The sequence below is a fragment of the Megascapheus bottae genome, chromosome 5 (assembly GCF_031878675.1).
Source record: "Megascapheus bottae isolate mThoBot1 chromosome 5, mThoBot2.hap1, whole genome shotgun sequence".
Classification (NCBI taxonomy): domain Eukaryota; kingdom Metazoa; phylum Chordata; class Mammalia; order Rodentia; family Geomyidae; genus Megascapheus; species Megascapheus bottae.
In genome coordinates this window covers 10,416,831-10,438,006 of record NC_143513.1, presented here as the reverse complement: position 1 = coordinate 10,438,006, position 21,176 = coordinate 10,416,831, and the positions used below count along the sequence as shown (strand labels likewise).

The window sequence follows — 21,176 nt, the reverse complement described above, 5'->3', positions numbered from 1 at the left end:
GGAACTCAATCCTCATATATCAGCCTTCAGAGAAGGTACGGTTACAGGTGTGACACTGGCAACTGACTGGTAATGTATCTTTGGATACTTAACTGCTAAGTTCTTGAAAACAGAACTTTAAACAAATGTGGCATGGTGTGACTAGTAGATGAGACAAGGGGACAATCACATGTGTGGATGTTGTAGGGGAGAGGGCCTCAGATCTCAGGGTACTCAGCATAGGAGTGATGGACTGACTTCCTCAGATTAAGATTAGAATTCAGGTCTTGGGTTGGATGGTGGCTTGCCTGGCATGTACAAAGCCTAGAGTTTAATCCTTGCATCACAGAATATTTTATAAAAAGACAATTACAGGTCTTAGGTTTTTGTATATTTAAACTCTTTTTTTTTTTGCCAATGTATTATGTATTATGAAGGCCTTTGGAAGGCATCCAGGATGACAGTGGAATGCTGAAATCAGGTCTGCCATTTCTGTTGTTGTTCTATATGAAAAACCTTCTAGTAAGTTCTGAAATGCATGGTGCCTGCTTTCCTGTGTCAGTGTGAAACCTGGAACCTTGTCCATGTTAAGTACATACTTTACTTTTGGACTTTTCCTTTTGCAGTGCTGGGTTGGGACCCAGGATCTCTGGCTTGCTAGACAAGTGCTCTACCACTAAGCCACCTCCCTGGTGCAAGCTAATTTTTGAGTTGTACCTTAGGAATACCTAAACAAGGTCTAGCCTATCTTCCCCCCTTTCCTTTTTTATTTCATTGGTTATTCTATGAAAGAAGAAACAGTGGAGAAGGGTAGGGACTGTACTTCTTCCTTGCCCCCCTCTCTCTCCCCTAGCACCACCATCATTGCAGAGACCAACAAACATGCCGTGTGGATCACAACTCAGATGCCACAGCAAACCACTTAGTTGCCCATAGCTTAGTTGCCCATAGCTTAAGTTCAAGGTCAGAGGGTGAAATGTATTACAGTGGCAAATCTAAGGCTATAAATATAAGGCAATTATGGAACAACAACAGAGATTTTAGAATGGAAACTGTATTGGTTCCAAATCTGGTATTTCCCAGTTTATTCTTTGTTTCCAAATTCACAAGAAAGTACTCTCCAGAGATTTTCAGTGGTAAATAATCATTTTCACAGGCCTCAGTATTTTCTGGAGGGCAGGTTGCATTTTCTTTGCAAATCTCTTTTTTTATGCCTGGACTGAAAGTTCATGACTTTTCAAAAATCATCCAAAATAAATAGCTACTACAACAAGGATTCTGGGACTCAACTGTCACAGAAGAAAGGAAGGAGGAAGAGGAGAGATGAAAAAGGAAACCAATGGTAGGTGATTGGTACAGTCACTGCTGAAAAATACAGCCCAGATGGCAGAGAAAATCTGCAATGCTCAGCAATACGAGTAGCTTCCAGACTCACCCACCAGTGTTCCTAGGAAAAGGTGGTCAGGTGTGTAACATGAGCACAGAAGATGGTGACAACCCTCGTCATCACAATCTACCACAGAGCAGCCACACTAAAAATCAGACAGATTGTCACCACTTCACAAAACTAAAAACGTCCCTGCAGTCGGACACCTTGTGATACCTTCAAAGAAAAGGCTCACTGTGGATGAATGGGGAGGTATGTTTCTACTTTTGGCTGTGAAAGTTTTTTGTTTTCTTGTTTTGTTTTGTTTTTGTCAGTCGTGGGATTTGGACTCAGCCTGGGCATTGTCCCTGGGCTACCCTGCTACCCCTTGAGCCACAGCGCCACTTCTGTTTTTCTAGTGGTTAAGTGTAGGTAAGAGTCTCACAGTCTTTAGTACCTGGGCTGGCTTTGAACCTTGATCCTCAGATCTCAGCCTCCTGAATAGCTAGGATTACAGGCGCAAGCCACCATGCCCAGTGGCTATTTAAGTTCTTTAAAAAATCAGTTTTAAAACTGTGTTGAGGAGTGTCTTGAGGTGGGCACATGGAGTTTCCAGCGGACGAATGGATGTGTCTGAAAGCACTTCGGCCACACAGAGTGAAAGCTTTAAGAGCAAAACCACATTATAAACAGGAGTTCCTTCAGCATGATGGATGAGGAGATCCATATGGATGTGTATGAGGCCTTCTGGGAAAAAAAAATCTGTTATAGAATCTTCTGAAAAATAGAGTTGGCCACCTCCAGTGATTCATCTTGGACCAAAACAATATCATAAGAGTCCATGTACTTTTCCAAAAGCTCTTCTACCTAATCAAGAGAATAACAGATACATCAGCACAGGGAGCAGTATACAATGTGCAAATTAATCCCATCTAGGCAGAGCTACAGAATGTAGCAAATAAAATTCAAGTTCATAAGACTCGTCAAGCTTTTAAGGTTGACAGATATGTTTGCCACATGGTAGTTTTTCTTCCAGAATGCTTTCTCTCCAGTCCAGCGGTCTTAACCAGGGAGTTCTGACCAAGGGAAACTTCAATGTCTTGACACGTTTTTGTTTTTTTTTTCTGAAGACTACCACTCTATCACATTAGCCACAACCCCACTTCCAGTTTTTTGCTGGCAGTAGAAATGATTCTGAACCCAGATCCTCAGATCTCAGCCTCCTGAATATCTAGGATCATAGGCATGCATCAGCCACTATTTCTGGTTGGAAACATTTTTGATCCTGAAGAACAGGGCGCATGCCTAGTATCTGGAATCACCATAGAGGTGGAACCCTTCCATGGCCAATGCTGTGGGCTCACTGCACTGGCCACCTAAGCAAAGAGATGACATAAGCATGTGCTCATGCACCCTGGGCAACAATCACCAGTGAGCTTCATGCTCACTGTTCTCTTAAAAGGAAGCTGCAGACCTGACACTTACCCGGTCATTTAGATAGCCGATTTTCAGGATGTTCTGGACATTGGCGACCCCGTCGGCCATCTGCAGGTCCCCCTGGGAGTCTCCCAGCAGGATGATGTTACTGTTGTCCCTCACTTGGCTGAAGAAGGCGCTATTCCTCAAGGCACCATCATGCTTATTAAATACGTGGATTAGTTCTCCTTTAAACCCTCTCAGCACCCCCTGTCAGAAATACAAGGGCTATTAAATGATAGCTTTCACTGACTGTCCTATGGCACAGTTCTTAATAGATTCACTAAGATTCCGCCTATGTGTAAACATCTCTTTGACACTAGAGGTCTCAAGCAATCCAGTCACCACTCATGTATATAAGTGTTCTGAGAACTTTCTTGCTTGCTTCTTGCTTTTCTTTTCTTATTTCTGTCAGTCATGGGACTTGAACTCTGGATCTGGTGCTGTCCCTGAGCTCTTCAGCTCAAGGCTACTGCCTTACCCCTGGGCCTGGGTGTTGTTCCTGAGCTCTACAGCTCAAGGCTACCCCCCTACCACTTGAAACACAGTGCCATTTCCGGTTTTCTGGTGATTAATTGGAGATGAGAGTCTCATGGACTTTAGTGCCTGGGCTGGCTTTGATCCTAGGATTTTAGCCTCCTGAATTTCTAGGAGTACAGGTGTGTGCCATCACACCCAGATTCATCCTCCCTTTCTTTCTCTTTCTTTCTCTTTCTTTCTCTTTCCTCTCTTTGTCTGTCTGTCTGTCTCTCTTTTTGGTGCCTATCCTGGGTCTTGAACCCAAGGCCTGGATGCTGTTCCTGTGTTTCTGTGCTTGAGGCTGGCTCAAGAGATAGCACAAGGCTATCACTTGGAGCTACAGCTCTACTTCTGGCTTTTAGATTGCTAACTGGAGAAGAGTCACACAGACTTTCCTACCAAGGCTGGTTTTGAACCAGGATCCTCAGTCCTGAGTAGCTATGTTTAGACGCGAGAGCCACTGGCACCCCACTACAAATAACTCGTTTTCTAGTGATAACTCTAAGTAGTAAAACTAAGGGAGCTGAAAGTTCAACTATCATTTATCATTCTATATCTTCTTCCTAATCACAAAGTCCCATTTTATGTATTTTATAATAATACACTCTTGATTCTTGACTAGGAAGATTCATTCCATCAGTCTCAGTTCTAATCACTTTTTTTTTTTTTTTGCCAGTCCTGGGCTTCAGCTCAGGGCCTGAGCACTGTCCTTGGACTTTCTCAAGGCTAGAGTTCTACCACTTGAGCCTCAGCACCACTTCCAGCTTTTTTCTATATGTGGTTCCGAGGAATCGAACCCGGGTCTTCATGCATGATAGGCACGCACTTTAACCACCAGGCCAAACTCCCGGCCCCAGTTCTAATCACTTTTAAAATAAAATCTCTAAATGTTAAAACTTAAGTTGTTGCTGTAAATTAGTTAAAGAGAGCCAGTGCCCCATGCCTGAATCCTAGCTACTTAGGAAATTGAAACCTGGAAGATGGCAGTTCAAAGCCAGCCTGGACAGCAAAAGACTGTGAGATTCCATGTCCAGTTAACCAGTAAAATGCCAGACTGGAGGCGTGACTCAAGTGGTAGAGCACTAGACATGAACAAAAAGCCAAGTGAGAGCATGAAGCCCTGACACAGACATATGCACACAGACAGACAGACAGACACACACACACACACACCAGACACTTACATGCAAAGAAGTTTTTAGTCTATTAACTTTGAATGATACTTCAAGAAAATTATTTTTAAAATAAAGATAGGACAGATTGGGTACTGGTGGCTCATGTCTGTAATACTGCCTATTCAGGAAGCTGAGATATGAGGATTGTGGTTCAAGGTCAGCCCGGGCATAAAAGTTTATGAGATTCTTACCTCCAATTAACCACCAGAAAACTGGAAGTGCTCCATTGGTAGAGCAGTAGCCTTGAGCTAAAGAGCTCAGGGACAGCACCCAGGCCCAGAGTTCAAGCCCCAAGACAGATAAAAAAGAAATAGGATATTAGGAAAGATAATGAGTCCCATAATAGAATTACGGACTTCATTTGAAATGAATATTTATCAGATAATAACAGAGAGCAGATTAATTTATAAGATTAAAATGCTTCAGGTTTTAGACATATTCTGAGCAGAATGTGGCAACCTTGGAGGTGTAGACAGGGAGATCATTTCTCACTATGAACAAAAGGTTATTCTGAGGTCCAATTCTGTCTTCTTACCTTTTCATCAAAGTCCATGAAGTTGGACACGACTCTGACATTTCGGTAATAAACTCCAGCTTGGCGGATGACTTCCTCCAGCACATCACCGATTCCAGCCGAAAAGATGAACACTGGCACGCCATGCTGTCGCAACTTATCAAAGAAATTCTCAAACCCCTCCCTGCCAGGTAAGGGACAAAGTCATGGTCAACTCTTCCTTGCCTTGACTTAATCAAAGAAATTCTCCTCTACCCAGCTCTGCCTGGGGTATGTAGAGTGGAGGGTGGGTTAAGGCAGGGAAAAATTTATTGTCAAAGAGCAGAGTATCTCCTGGTTACTTACAAGGGGAAAAGAGAAAGATTTCTGCCTAATTCTATGGTTGATTTCTATTTTCATCTTTAAGTCAGTCATATAATGAGATATGTTTAGATCGGCAATAATAGATTCACATTATACCACCTTTTGGCAGAACGCAAGCCTTGACCAAAAAATATCCAAGGACAGTGCTCAGGCCCTGAGTTCAAGCCCCATGACTGGCAAAAAAAGGGGGTGGGCGGGAATGTGGCCTAGTGGTAAAAGTGCTCACTTCACATTATACCACTTAGAGGCAGGTAATTAAAACCATATCTTGAGAAGCCCACACTGGGTAGTCACTGGCCTGACCAGCTTGGCTCCTCTTAGCCACCAGAGCAACAGAGGAGCTGTGTGCTGGATTCTTGGTATCCCCTTCCCAACTCCTCACTCCCTTTTATGATCCTTGGCTACAGGTTAACTCAACCCATTGCTGCTCATGAATGGAATACTCAGCCATACTCATGGTCTTTCTGACAAGTTCATAATTTCCTCACAGAAGTAATCATTTTGAAATAGACCATCATCCAAATGGAAAAAAGAAAACTGAAGACTTTGCTGGTGGGAGGCTGCTCAGGGGTGAGGATCTGGGTCCTAATCCCAATGCCATGTACACCAAATATGCAGAATCATATTTGTCTCATGAATTGAAAATTTTAACAGATGGTAAGCAAATTGGAAGTTAGATGAATGTTTTGTAGATATTTTAATTCACACTATTTTAAGTATATATGAAAACATATTTCCTACAACATTTCAATGATAGCATGAGAACTAAGAAAGTAGATTCCTAGAAATTTAGAAAGAAGGTGCTTAGCTAAATCCTCAGCTTGATTCCTTTCATATTTGACTATTTCTTTCATAGCTCATACCTTGAAAAAAATGTTTTTTTGCTAAAGGATTTCAAAATGGTTTTGGTTGCATAAATTCGCAAGGAAGTCTAGTCTGCCTTAGTTTTGGTTTATTACATGTGCAGTCAAAACAGAATTCCCACACTGGTTCATGGATCAGCAGATATGGAGAAACTGTTCCATATATGTTTCAGTCAGTTGTGTTTCAATCACTGTATATCACCTCCTTAGTTTTCCTTGACCTTTGTTTGTGACAGTCTGCCTTCAAAAAAGCAAATGGCAAACTGGGGATTACTAGCTCATACCTATAATCCTATCTACTCAGGAGACTTGAGATTTGAGGAATTTGGTTAGAAGCCAGCTCAGGAAGGAAAGTCCAAGAGACTCTTACCCCCAGTTAACATCTGAGAAAAGGCTGGAAGTGCTGGGCATTGGGTGGCCTGTAATTTGAGCTACTCAGGAGGCTGAGATCTGAGGATCTTGGTTCAAAGTCAGCCCAGGCACGAAAGTCTATGAGACTCTTATGTCCAATTAACACCAGAAAATTGGAAGTGGCACTGTGGCTCAAAGTGGTACAGCACCAGACTTGAGTCGAAGAGCTCAGGGAGAGTGCCCAGGCCCAGAGTTCAAACCCAATGACCAGGAAATAAAAAAAAAATGTGGAAGTAGTGCTGTGGCTTAAGAGGTAGAGCACTAGTTTTGAGTAAAAGAAGCTGGCTGGGCCCTGAGTTGAAGCCACAGCACGGCACCAAAAAAAAAAAAAAAAAAAAAAAAAAAAAGCCAATGCTGCCCCCCAAATAGAGTGAGGATGAATGTGCTTAACTTAAGTAATAAATGAAAACATGGGAGTTAATGACATGTAGTTTGTCTTTGAAGGAAGTTGCATGGTATTTTGGGAAAAATGAGTCAGGCACCTTCAGAATAGCACTGATCTGTATGCATCCTGAGCATGTGCAGTTTTCTTCAAGGGCAGTCTCCTTGGACCTCTGGAGCACCTCCTGCATGTCAACTCTGGACAACACCAACAATAGCAAATAAACCCTATGAGCACTTAGTACTTACTTGAGCATGATGTCAGACTCCGCCACGATTTCTTTAAGTTTAGCTTTCTCTATACCTTGCTCAATAAGCAAACTATGAGACTTAGTATACCTAGAGGTTAAGACCAAATACAAATGAAAAAAACATTAGCTGGAACAAACATCACCACTGTCACCACCATTACTACCACCATTACTACCACCACCACCACCACCACCAGCACACCAACAAAAGGTATTAGCTAGGTTCCAGTAGTTCATGTCTTATTCCTAACTACTTAGAGGGCTGACCTGGGAGGTTGTATTTTAACACCAACCCGGGCAGTAAGATTCACAAGACCACATTCATGAAGCCCTGTGTTCTATTCCTTGGTACCACATACACAGAAAAAAGCTAGAAGTGGTGCTGTGGCTCTAATAGTAGAGCACTAGCCTGGAGAAAGCTCAAGGACAGTTCCCAGACCCTGAGTTCAAGCCCCAGGAATGGCAAAAAAAGAAGTGCCCCAAAAGGGCTGGAATGTCTGGCCAATGTAACTGTGACTCCTGTATACATTACAATAAAAATTTAAAAAAAGAAAATGAAGGGCTGGAGGTATGGTTGAGTTGTAGCGCGCTTTTGTGTGTATATGTGTGGCTGTTTGACCCCAAGTCTGACTATTGTAGTCCCAAACTCCTGATCCTCCTGTCTTAGCATCTGTGGTGCTGGGATTCTAGGCATGCAGCACCATACCTGGCTGCAAAGCACTCTTGATTATAAGAAGGTGATTTGGGGGGCTGGTAGTTAGGCCTAGTGGTAGAGTGCTTGCCTAGCATGCACAAGGACCAAGGTTCGATTCCTCGTACCACATACATAGAAAAAAAAGCTGGAAGTGGTGCTGTGGCTCAAGTGGTAGAGCTCTAGCCTCGAGAAAAGTCCAAGGTCAGTGCTCAAGCCCTGAGTTCAATCCCCACAACTGGCAAAAAAAAAAAAAAAAAAAAAAAGGTGATTTGGGAGCTGGGAATGTGGCTGTCTGAAGCCTGGATTCGATTCCTTTGTACCACATAAAGCCAGAGTAGTGCTGTGGCTCAAGTGGAATCAGAGTGCAGGACTTGAGCTAAAAAAGCTCAGAGATAGTGCCCAGGCCTTAGTTCAAGCCCTAGAACTGGACAAAAAACAATGTTTGCTTACCATATTACACTTAGATCTTAAGACATTTCAGTTCATCATTAAAGGATATCTCAGTGTGCTTCAAGGTACAATGGTTATGTTTTCTCTGTATTTTTCCAAACTCAGACTTGGCTTGAATACACTTAGGTAGTAGGAGTCATAGGCCATAACCCTCTCCTCAGCCTGCAAACAAAAACATGTGCCAACCTAGTGTGGCAAATCATCTCTGACTACAGTAAGCTGTCACTCTGTCATCAACTTAGAGTCTGAAACGTTTGAGTTCTCAAATTCTGCCTGTGAGGCATGGAGAATGTATGCAGATGGGTGTGCTTTATAATTAGGTAGCCACCCCAGTCCAACTCTCAGGGTAAGGACCCTTAGAACCTGACTCTTTACCAGATGCCTCAGTGTCCCTGAGTTCGCTGTGTCTGCCTCACAGAGAGTTGATTTCTGATGAGGAGGGACTGACTGGAACTCTAGGTCCAGCTCCATTTCCAAAGGCAGGTAGGGTCTGTCTTCAACATTCAGTACCAGAAATGCAGATGCCCTGTGCAAAATGCCCTATTGTGTGATGAGCGAGAAGAGATACATAGTCTATTCTTGGCCTCTTGAAGTTTTCAAACCAAAGTATTTTACTGGACTGTCCTCAAGTGGCATGGCTGATGTGTGTGATCATGATAGTGGATCCGCTGCGCCGTTTCCCAGGTTTGTAACAGCAGTATTTCTGTCCCAGTGCCCAGGGGCACTCACCTGGTCCTCTCAGCACAGTCTGGCCTTCATCACATGTCTGCTGTACCCAAGTGTCCAGCCAGTTCAACCTTAGTGCTTTGTCTCTACTAATGCGCATCTTGCTCATGGGTCTCTTTCAAAGACTGAAATGCAGAATCTCATGGATTCCTACAGGGAATCCACTTACATGCTAGATAATCAATGGGAGTCTCCTGAGCTGAACTGTTGCCCTTGGTCCACTGTGAATGCGTACCAAGGGAAACTGCACTGAATCCGACTACCGTTTATTTTTTACTGACCCTGGAGCTTGAAATCAGGGTCTGAGCACTGTCCTTGAGCTTCTTTTTGCTGAGGCTAGCACCCTATTGTGGCTGAGCCACAGTGCCACTCTCAGTTTCTTCTGAGTAGTTTCTATTGGAGATAAGAGTCTCACAGACTTTCTTGCCTGAGGTTGGCCTCAAACTGCAATACTCAGATCTCAGACTCCTGAGTAGTTAGGATTCTAAGCATAAGCCACCAGTGCCTGGCTGAGTCTGACTAGTTCTTTTCCCCCCTACTCACCACTCCACGATGTATGGGCACTTTTCTTCCACAGTAAGGTGAGGATCAACTTCGATGTTATAATATTTCTCCTTTAGCATCAGCAACTAGGAGAGTGGGAAATGTGGTTTTGTGGCTTAATATGGTTATTACAGAAAGTAAAACTGTTACCACAAAGCAACTTTTTTTTTTTTTTTTTTTTTTGCCAGTCCTGGGGCTTGAACTCAGAGCCTAGACACTTTGAGTTTTTTTTTTCCCCCTCAAGTTAGCACTATACTACTTAAACCATAGTTCCGGCTTATTCTGTTTTATGTGGTGCTAAGCAAGCACTCTATCACTAAGCCACTTTCCCAGTCCAGAAACTTTAATAATCTTATAGGAAATCATTTAGAGCTTCAATAACACTGTCTTACTCCATTAAGATAAACTAAGTCAAAAAAAGATAAACAGAGGCAGCTAATCAGCAAAATACTGACTGAAGTCATTTCTGCATTATTTATTTATTTATTTATTTATTTATTTATTTATTTATTTATTTATTTATTTTTGCAGGTCCTGGGCTTGAGCTCAAGGCCTGAGCACTGTCCTTGGACTTTCTCAAGGCTAGAGCTCTACCACTTGAGCCTCAGCACCACTTCTGGCTTTTTCCTATGTATGTGGTACCAAGGAATTGAACCCAGGTCTTCGTGCATGCTGGGCAAGCACTCTTGACACTAGGCCAAACTCCCGGCCATTTCTGCATTATTTTAATGCAGGAAAAAAAAAGAGCTGGGCACTGGTGACTCGTACCTGTAGTCTAAGCTATTCAGGAGGCTGAGATCTGAGGATCATTGTTCAAAACAAGTCTGCAAGACTCTATTTCCAATTAACCAGAAGAAAAAAAGAAACAACAGAAAGTAGAGGCAAAGTACAAGTGGTATAGTGCCAGCCATGAGTGGAATAAGCTGCTTTAGATCTTGAGACCCTGAGTTCTAGCCTGCTACTGGCAATGAAATAAAAATAGAGTTCTGGTGGCTTATGCCTATGATCCTAGCTACTCAGGAGGGTGTGAGAAGCCAACTTTAGCAGGAAAGTGTGCAAGATTCTTATCTCCTATTAAACACCAAGAAAAGAAAAGAAAAGAAAAGAAAAGAAAAGAAAAGAAAAGAAAAAGCTGGAAGTAGAGCTGTGACTCAAGTGGTAGATCACTAGTCGGAACACAAAAGCTAAGGGACAGTTCCTAGTCTTGAGATCAACTCCTAGGACCAGCAAAATAAATAAATAGATAAATAAATACATAAACTATATAAAGCCAAATTATTTTAAATTTTCTAACACAGGACAGATTCAAAAGTTTTAAATCTAAGTTTGATGTTTATAGCACTAAGCTAGATGAACTGATTCGTGCCTGTAATCTTGGTTACTTGGGAAGGTGAGATCACCAGGATCAAGGTTCAAAGCTGTCTGGGGCAAAAACTTTGAAAGACCTCATCTCAACCAATACAAAGCTAGAGGTGGTGAAGCATGCCTGTCATCCCAGCTACACAGGATGCATACATAGGACTGTGATCCAGGCTGGCTTGGTCAAAGGATGAGATCTTATTTGAAAAATAATGAATGCAGAAAAGGCCAGGAGTATGGCTCAGCAAGCATGCTTTCCTAGCAAGCACAAGACTCCTGGAGTTCAAACCCCAGTACTGCCACAAGAAAAATAAAAGCTTCTGTTAGTTTTTCCTTAATGATACACTGGGTACATGCTCCTCCTGCAGTGAGATCTGTGAGTGTCTGCCATGTGGCATGTAGGCCGGGAGCCCTGTCCCCATTTTCACTCGTGACAATGACCCCATGGGTGGCAGCAGACAATGAGGGTGCAAACAGACAACCACGCATGGCTAGCAGGGTAGCAGAGGTTACTTTACCTTCTCTCTGCACTCATCAGTAATACACTTGGAGTTGTCGATGACATCTGAGGGGAGAAGTGAAGCAAGCATTATAAAAGAATATCAGCTCAGTAACCCCACACCTGTATTTTCACAGCCAAGTCCATGAAGAACAATGTTAGTGCAATCCTCGGTCTCAGTGCTGTGGTCTGCACACATTGTGTGCCACATGCTGCTGTCACCAACACTGTGAGCCGAGCTGAATCCTTCCTACCTTTTTTTTTTTTTGAGTCCAGTCTTGGGGCTTGAACTCAGGGCCTGGGTACTGTTCTTGAGTTTCTTTTGCTCAAGGTTACCACTCCACCACTTGAGCTAGTGTTCTATTTTTGGCTTTTTGGTGGATAACTGGTGATAAGAGTCTCTGTGACTTTTCTTTCTGGACTAGCTTCCAACTGCGAACCTCAGCCCTCAGCCTCTTGAGTAGTTAGGATTACAGGTGTGAGCCACTGGTGCCCAAGCCCCAGCTTATTAAATAGAAAAAATATCTTTTGGAAAAACACCTTTTCTTTTCTTTTTGCCTGTCTTGGGGCTTGAACTCAGGACCTGGGCTCTATCCTTGAGTTTTCTAGTGCTCTACCACTTGAGCCATAGCACCACTTCTAGCTTTTTCTGTGTATGTGATACCCAGGAATTGAACCCAGGGCTTCGTGCATGCTAGGCAAGCACTCTACCACCAGGCCATGCTCCTGGCCAAAATACTTTTTCTTACCAGAGAGCTTAACATGAAAATATGGAAAATGCTATTATAATTCTATCTTTCAAACTAAATTATTAATATGTTAGTATATTTTCTTTCAATTTTCAAAGGTTTTATGTATTTTTAATTAGATTAGAGATCAAACCACATCTGGAATTTTTATTGCTTTTTAAATTCATAATGCTGCCTGTGTTTACACCATTTCTGCAGTGCTTCAATTTTAGGTTGCTTCCAGGGTCTTGTTATTATAAATAATTTTATGTTGATCTTTTTTGGCCCGTGTGTGTGTGTGTGTGTGTGTGTGTGTGTGTGTGTGTGTGTGTGTGTGTGTGTGATGTGTGTGGTTGGAGATCAAACCCAAGGCTTTGCACATGCTAGGCAGATACTCCACAACTGAGCTATATTCAACCCAGAGTATCTGACAAATACTATTTCTCTCAGTTAATTCAAACATTCTTTTTTTTTTTTTTGCCAGTCCTGGGCTTGAGCTCAGGGCCTGAGCACTGTCCTTGGACTTTCTCAAGGCTAGAGCTCTACCACTTGAGCCTCTGCACCACTTCCGGCTTTTTTCTATGTATGTGGTACCGAGGAATTGAACCCAGGTCTTCATGCATGCTAGGCAAGCACTTTAACCTCTAGGCCAAACTCCTGGCCCCAATTCAAACATTCTTGAACAATAAACAGTTGACATTTGTTGACAAGTTTTCTGAAGTTTCCATTTTCTACCATCAGTCTACACACATAAGGAAGCATTTCCCTAACACTTGTGAAAACAAACCTCTACACACAGTAAGGAGGAACAGGATCTCCTTATTTCTGGCAGCCAAAAGGCTGCTACACAGGTGACACAGAGATATGAACATGACACCATGCCATGCAGAGATGTGAAAGTGACACTCACTGTGACTTGTTGGGCACCTTCTTCCATTGTAGGAGAATCTACTCAGAGTCATATCGAAGTCTGTGATTATCTATAAGAAAAGAGGAAGGCATCAGGCAGCCACAGGGACCACCACCAGAACCACTGCTATCCTCTACCTTGCACAGTCCTCTCCACCCTGCACCACTCCACCCACCGCTTCCCACTCCACCTCACACTATCCATTCCACCCTGCACTGACCTCCCCACACTGCCAGCATCTTGGCCACAGGCAGTGCCGGCTCCTGGCTCTCTGTAGTCATAATTTATGTGCTCAGCTTTCTGGGGTAGTTGGTAGCCTTCACTAGGAAGCAGAGTGGCCAGTGTCTGTACCATGTGGCTACTCCATATGAGACTGCAGCAGCTGGGAAACACTGCATACTCAACCACCTCTTCAGTGTGCACAAACACAATGGCTGCAGCTGAACTCACAAGGCTCCAAGTTCCTGAAACGGACACACCTGACCCATGATAACTCATGACCTGGCCACACTTGACCTATATACTCTACTCCGTGACCCTATCTCATATGATCTATATGTTACTCCCATGACCCTGTTACACATGACCTACCTGTGACTCTATGCCCATGTAACATGCTGGATCTAATTTCTTTATTTATGGTAAATCATACCCATTTAATAATGATATATGCAGAAATAGTTTGGTGGCTCATAAAACAGGAGATGGTATTAATATGAGTTTTTAGAAATGTATTAAAAAAAGGAACTTTTGGGCCTGGAGTTTGGCCTAGTGGTAGAGTGCTTGTCTAGCATGCATGAAGACCTGGGTTCAATTCCTCAGTACCACATACATAGAAAAAAGCCGGAAGTGGTGCTGAAACAGTATATGTTTAAATATTATTATTATTATTATTGGGCTTGAACTCAGCCTGGGCGCTATCTCTGAGCTCTTCAGCTCAAGGCTACCATCCTACCCTGAGCCAAGCCCCACTTCCCATTTTCTAGAAGTTAATTGGAAATAAGAGTCTCAGATCCTTTAGTGCCCGGGCTGGCTTTGAACCTTGATTCTCATATCTCAGTCTCCTGAGTAGCTAAGATTACAGGCATGAGCCACTGCACCTGTAAATTTTATTATTTACATATTAAATATTAAACATTGCATATCAAATATTATTATTAAAGTGTCTGAATATCTATGTACAATAATTGTTAGCTTAGTACTCAATATGGAAGAAAACTGAGTTAGGGCTGGCATGTAGTCCATGGGTAGAGCACATACTTAATATATTTAAGCCCTGAGTAATCTCCTGCAGAAAAAAAGAAAAAGGAAAGGAAGGAGAGGGGATAGGAGAGGAGGACAAAAGGGAGTGGGTGGGAGAGAGGGGATGGGGAAGGCAAGGAGGGGACAACTGAGCCTGGTAGAACATGGCCATTGCCCAACCCAGCCTGGGCTATGCAGTGAGTTCCAGATAAGCCTGGGCTGCAAAGTGCATCCCTATTTAAAAAACAGGAGATGAGACAGAGAAAGAAGAAGAAAGAGAAAGGACCTAAATTTACCTCAAGGCAAGTACTTTTTGAGCCCAATGGAGCATTCTGTGTGTTTCAGGAGAATTTCTGGCTGCATTATTTTAGATTAAAAAATTTCAAAACATAAGGCAAAAATGACTAAATACATTTGCCTGTGATTTTATCCAAATAGGAAAATGAGTCTACTTGAATGATTAAAAACAAATAGTTCCACGATAAAGGCTTCACCTGAAGTTTGGCAGCTCCTCCTTTGATAAGACCACAGATGATTTCTTCTACGTGTGTAGGGTTCTTGATACGAACTGAACTTTTCTGGAATTCTGGCATCTAAGAGACAAGGAAATGAACTATTTTTAATTCTTCTTTTTCCAAGTACCTTTGTTATTAAGCAGAAGCCAATATTTATTATTATTATTATTATTATTATTATTATTATTAGCCAGTCCTCATCTTGAGCTCAGGGCCTGAACATTGTCCTTGGACTTTCTCAAGGCTAGAGCTCTACCACTTGAGCCTCAGCTCCACTTCTGGCTTTTTTCTATGTATGTGGTACACACCCAGGACTTCGTGCATGCTAGGCAAGCACTCTTCCACTAGGCCAAACTCCCAGCCCCGCCTGTATTATTTAAACATATAGCAATGTTGACATAAAGCCCAGCATGGTAGTACAAAGCTGTAGTCTCAACACTGGGGAGGCTGAGGCAGGGGGACCTAGAAATTAAGGCCAACCTGAGCTCTTTAGTGAGTTCTTGTGTGAAAAGCAAACACAGAGAGTCTGAGGCCCTATTTTAAAAATGTAAGCCACCACATCTAATTACCATGTAGACACACAGAGTTTTTAGATCACATTTATCATCTTCCACCTTAAAGGCTAAAACTTGTCAGGCATGGATATGGCACACTCTGGGATTACAAGCATGTACCACTATGCCCACCTACCCTTTCTCATTTTTACCCTAGCAAAAGTGGAATGGAATAGGTCAGAAGAACACTAACATAGGAACCACAGCTCCTCCAGCACCACACAGAACAGTGGGGACTAGGGATTATTTTATAGTGGGTTTCGGGTGGATTATTTTACTGTCACTTGCACAGACAGCTAAGACAGTAAGTGACTTAGATTACTGAGATATCTTTATGTGTTTTTATTCTGGATTGGCTACGCAATAGTAACACATTTCATGTGTGTTATACACATAAAAGATCCCTAGATTTCTGTCTTACATTAACAAGAGACTAACTAGGATAATCTACCAGGTCCTCCAGTGTTACTACAGAACACTGGGAGGAAGAATGGAGATTCCGGAAATGGCTAGAACATTTCCAGAGGCTGGAAGGATCTAGAAGTATACAGGAAAGAGAGGTGCTCATGTGAACATTTTCTTCCTGAATGAAAAGAGCTGGAGCGACCCTGTACTCCCCATCCCATACCCCAGCTGGTATGGAGAATGCACAAACTCTACTGGTCAAATAACTCCCTTCATGCACACACTTGGTCTAGCGAAAGGCACGGTCTAGTTGCTGGTGTCCTCACACGTCCTTTGGAGCAGTGAGGACTGGTGCTGTCATGCAGGGTCCCCTCCCAGCTCCCTTCCTTGCCCCTGCTCTCATCCTGACAGGCTCCTTGGAGGACACAAAGTGATCAGCACACTTTGCTCCATGATTAACCCATTCCACCTAGCAGGGCAAAGGACGGCATTACCAGCCACACTGTCACCACAAAACATAGCATGAGGTCAGAATGGCTGCCTGCCTCAGGTCTCAAGTGACAGCCAGGGACTAGAACTCCTGTCCCAAGGCTTCACTGTTTCCTAACACTTCAGAGACCAACAGCAAAGGTTTCAGGCAACTGATTGAGCCTGCTCTTCCACTCTGCTTACGGCTGCTTTCTGGACTCTCAATCAGTGCCCACAAAGAGAATCAACTGCTTAGAGCAACAGCAGCAGCTGTGTCAGTTGCTCCAGACAAACAAGTAGCAAGTGGTCAGCAGCCCTGGGGGGAGCAAGGGAAGGAAGCAGAGGAGAGAGCAGTGCCTGCTCCGGGCACAAGATGACAGAGGACATCAGTGTGGACACATGGCAGCCCAGGTTCAATCCCCAGCAGACAGAAACAACCATTATAGGTGTACAACACTTTTCCACCACAACACACACACACACACACACATACACAACACACACACACAACACACACACACACACCCTGCTGTCTCTTTTCCACCACAACACACACACACACACAACACACAACACAACACAACACACACACACACACATACACAACACACACACACAACACACACACACACACTCTGCTCTTTTCCACCACAACACACACACACACACACACAACACACAACACACACACACACACACACACACACACACACACACACACACACACACACACACACACACACACACCCTGCTGTCTCTAAATACTTCCCAGGTGCCTTTGGGAATGCATCCAGGCAACAGAGTTGAAGCACTGCAGTCTGGAAAAGGCCACGGGCCACCAGACCACTTAAAAGGCCCGGGAGTGCAGGCATATGAAATCTGTCACATGTGTTTCTCTCCCCATATCCTTTCCCTCCAGGTTCTTCATGTACAAAACAAAGACTGGTTTGGTGATGCACTGCATAATCACACTTCAAACCTGAAGGGCAAGTTATTTTGAAGGGTGGAAAGGCTTTTCCATTTGTGTGTGATACAGTGTTACAGAAAACAAGAAAAGGAAAATAAAGCCATAACCCCAAAAGCTGGGAGGTGTACAACAGCCCTGCTGTGCAGACCCAGGGAGTCTGACTGGGGAGGTCCTGCTGATTCAGCACTGAAGACTACCAAGTACCTCAAACACATTAATTCTGAACTCAGGTCCTTGTTCTTGCTTGGCTTTGTCGTTCAAAGCAGGGGCTCTACCACTTGAGCCACAGCTCTGCTTCCTGATTTTTTTCATTTTGAGGCAGGGTCCAAGCCATGTAGGCTAAGCAAGCTTTGAACTCACTGTATATCCTTGGTTGGCCTTGAACTCTCAATCTTCCTGCCTCTCTCTTCACAACTCCTCACATTATAGGCAGGTACCACACGCTTGGCTCTGCATATTTATGTGTTGCATTTTTACTAAGTGAACTCCCACTTTTCAGTCTACTTCCATATATGGTTTCCAGATCAACTGATTTGAAAGTGGTACCACTTTCTTCACAAGTCAACAGCAGTTTTCAGTCCTTTGGTATTACCCTGTGGATTCATTAGGAAAAATAAAAATGAGTTATCTCCAAGTACAGTCATCTGATTTCTGGACTCCTGTTGTTACCATCAGTCTAGTAAAGTCCCTAGTTCCATCCTGGAATTATGAAATTATGTTCAGAAGTAATCAATAATGCATCATTATTCTTAAGCTCAAATGTGAGAATAAAATCTAAAAGGTTAGTATAATTCATACTGTATAACAATACAGTTCATGTCTAATCAGAGAAAACAAATTATTTGTACTTTGCTTATATGCATTTATCTAAGTTAATTATCTTAACATTAAACTGTACTGTTCTGAAAATGGCCCACATACAAATTAGTTAAACAACTTAATGTCAGCAAGACACTCTTTATTCTTTCTTGGTCTCTCATTATTCATGCTTGGGCCTTACAGCTCAGTACTGCCATGGCACAAAGGAGAAGATTCTGTAATTTATGTACCAGATTTAAAGTCACCTATTCAACCTCCTGATTGGAGGGTGGAAACACAAATGAATGAACTTAACATTTCTTTGGGAGCTTATGCATTGTCAAATTTCCGTGGTACCATCATCAGGATGGAGAAGGCCTAACCAGTCCATCCACTTGCCCACCACTTGCAACCTAAGAATAAGGCCATGCATTCTGCATTCTAAGACTTCTGAAAGTCTGTATTCAAAACCTATTTTCTAATATGGAATGTAAAGCCAGGACCCTAAGTGACTAACTCAGTGCTGGAAAGTCCAGATAAAACATATGAGGCACAGAAGAACAGGAGCTATGACACTGAGGCTCCAGGAAGAAGACTGGGGGTCAGCCTTGGAAGAGGGTAGGATCTGGGCATACAGACTGGAGAGGAGACATAAGGAGGCACAAGGAACCTTTGGAATTCTATTAGTATTTTCAGAAAAAATCAAAAGCAAGGTTGAACTTGCATATATAATAATGCCCATTTTATTCTCTTTTGCTTGTCCATATGCAGGGAAATGGATGAAAGGAGTTTGTATTGGTGACATACATCCATTCAGTGGAGGGTTAATGGGACTTGATACAATTTATTCCCTGAATGGAGGGTGGAAACAGAGCCCTTTGTATATACTGATGCAGAGAAACAAGAACTTGCCTTGTTAATGGGAAGATTGAAAAGTATTACATTCATGCATTTGTACAAATCTATAAATACATGTATGCATATATGTATAAAGATATGTACATATCTATTTCCCCCAAAAAATGTGTGTGTGTAAAAGACCTTTATTAAGCAAGATTATATGCCCATGACCTAAGCACCAGTAGCTCTGCCTGTAATCCTAGCTACTTAGGAGGCTGGGATCTGAGGATCACAGTTTGAAGCCAGCATGAGTAAGAAAGTCCATGAGAATTTCATTTCCAACTAAATACCACAATATAATAAGTGGAGCTGTGGCTCAAGTGACAGAGCACCAGCCTTGAAAGAAAAAGCTCAGAGACATTGTTCAGTTCCTGCATTCAAGCCCCGCATCAAGAAAGAGACTGAGAGAGAGGGAGGAGGAAGGAAGGAAAGAAGGAAAGAAGGAGAAAGAAAGAGCAAAAGAAGCTATGTGCTAAGAAGTGTTATAATATACCTTCTATATTTCAAGCAAAAAGATTTCGAAGATAATTTCAAATTCAATGCAATGAGCAATGAGGTTGCAAGGTGTGTCAAGTACTGTGAGGAAAGAGCAAGGTGAAGTTCCAGTCCCATCATCTCCAGGTAAAATTTCAGTCCCATGATGCTCAGGGTGAAATTTCAGTTAGGGAGAGCTCAGGGCAGGAGGTTCACCATTAGTTAGCAGAGATGAAATACTCAATACCCACCATTTCCAAATGCACAGCAGATTCTTGCATTTCTTGATTATTCATTCTTCTGGATTCCCCAGGTAGTATCACAGCAAGAGAAAGAAAAAGAGTCACATACATAAATTTCAGGCTCTTCATGTATGCAAACGATATGCTAAGGCCAGGCTCTTGGTAGGATTTAAATACCAAGTGATAGAGGCATCTCATTTTTCTTTTATGAAGCTCAGTCTAGCAAAGCTGTGGCTTGAAAAACACTAGGATGAGCTTGAAGCCGTTCTGTAGTACTGAGCTGGTGGTAAGACAATTCGAGTAAGAGCTTTAGGAACATACATGTGCACAGACAAGACTTACTGCAAGAACCCCCAGGAACCCTCCTCTAAATAGAAGGATGAAGCCTGGGAGAAATCTCTTCACAGGACTAAAAACAAGGAGAAACTTTCCATTGTATGGTCTGATGGTTAGGCTAAGCATTTGAATGTGGAACACTGTCCCCTAAAAATGGGTGTGGTACTGTGTTTGTATAATGAAACAAGGGGTTTTTAACTGGTCTGGGTAAAGTATGTGCAAGTTAAATTATAAGGAAATATTCCTTCCTCATCATTATTCTAATTATTCTTTCTTTCCAGCAGTACAAATCTTACAGAAGAGAGCTGGGCACCAGTGGCTCATACCAGTGTCTCATGCGTGTAATCCTAACTACTCAGAAGGCTGAGATCTGAGGATCGCAGTTTGAAGTCAGCCTTGTCAAGAAAGTCCATGGAATTTTTATCCATAATCAATCACCAAAAAGGAAGAAGTGGCTGGGCACTGGTGACTTATACCTGTAATCCTTGCTACTCAGGAAGTTGAGAGATGAGGATCAAGATTCAGCCAGGGCACAAAAGTCCATGAGACACTATCTCCAATTAACTACCAGAAAACCATAAGTGGCACTGTGGCTTAAGTGCTAGCCTTGAGCTGAAGAGCTCAGGGAGAGTGCCCAGGCCCAGAGATCAAGCTTCATGACCAAAAAAAAAAAAAAAAAAAGGAGGAGGAAGAAAAAGAAGAAGAAGAAGAAGAAGAAGAAGAAGAGGAGGAGGAGGAGGAGGAGGAGGAGGAGGAGGAGGAGGAGGAAGAAGACGACGATGATGCTGACAACTTACATCTATGTGGCTCTATATCTTAGGATAAATTACTCACTTTTTTCCTGTCATGATTTTGCTTTTACTTTATTCCAGCTAAATAAATAGTAAAAGTTTTACAAAGTCTATTTTAAAAGGCCTATTTAAGGGTCCTTGCCCAGAACGTATGCAAGAGGCCTTGGATTCAATCCTTACTAACACAAAATAAATGAAGTAAATTTTGGGCCGGGAATTTGGCCTAGTGGTAGAGTGCTTGCCTGGCATGCACAAAGACCCGGGTTCGATTCCTCAG

The 21,176-nt window shown here is 42.7% G+C and overlaps 1 protein-coding gene across 1 annotated transcript in view; it reads right to left on the bottom strand.

Moving 5' to 3' along the window:
• Positions 1-1,036: 1,036 nt before the first annotated feature.
• Nt5c3a (5'-nucleotidase, cytosolic IIIA) overlaps positions 1,037-21,176 on the bottom strand; it is a 49,169-nt gene continuing 29,029 nt past the window's right edge. The window contains exons 2-9 of the mRNA XM_090332668.1: positions 14,944-15,042; positions 13,208-13,277; positions 11,589-11,635; positions 9,712-9,797; positions 7,297-7,386; positions 5,051-5,213; positions 2,831-3,031; positions 1,037-2,212 (exon numbers count right to left, since the gene is read on the bottom strand). Of these exons, the coding sequence (XP_090188794.1) occupies positions 2,111-2,212; positions 2,831-3,031; positions 5,051-5,213; positions 7,297-7,386; positions 9,712-9,797; positions 11,589-11,635; positions 13,208-13,277; positions 14,944-15,042 (858 nt within the window). The 3' untranslated portion in view covers positions 1,037-2,110. The remainder of the gene's footprint in view (positions 2,213-2,830; positions 3,032-5,050; positions 5,214-7,296; positions 7,387-9,711; positions 9,798-11,588; positions 11,636-13,207; positions 13,278-14,943; positions 15,043-21,176) is intronic.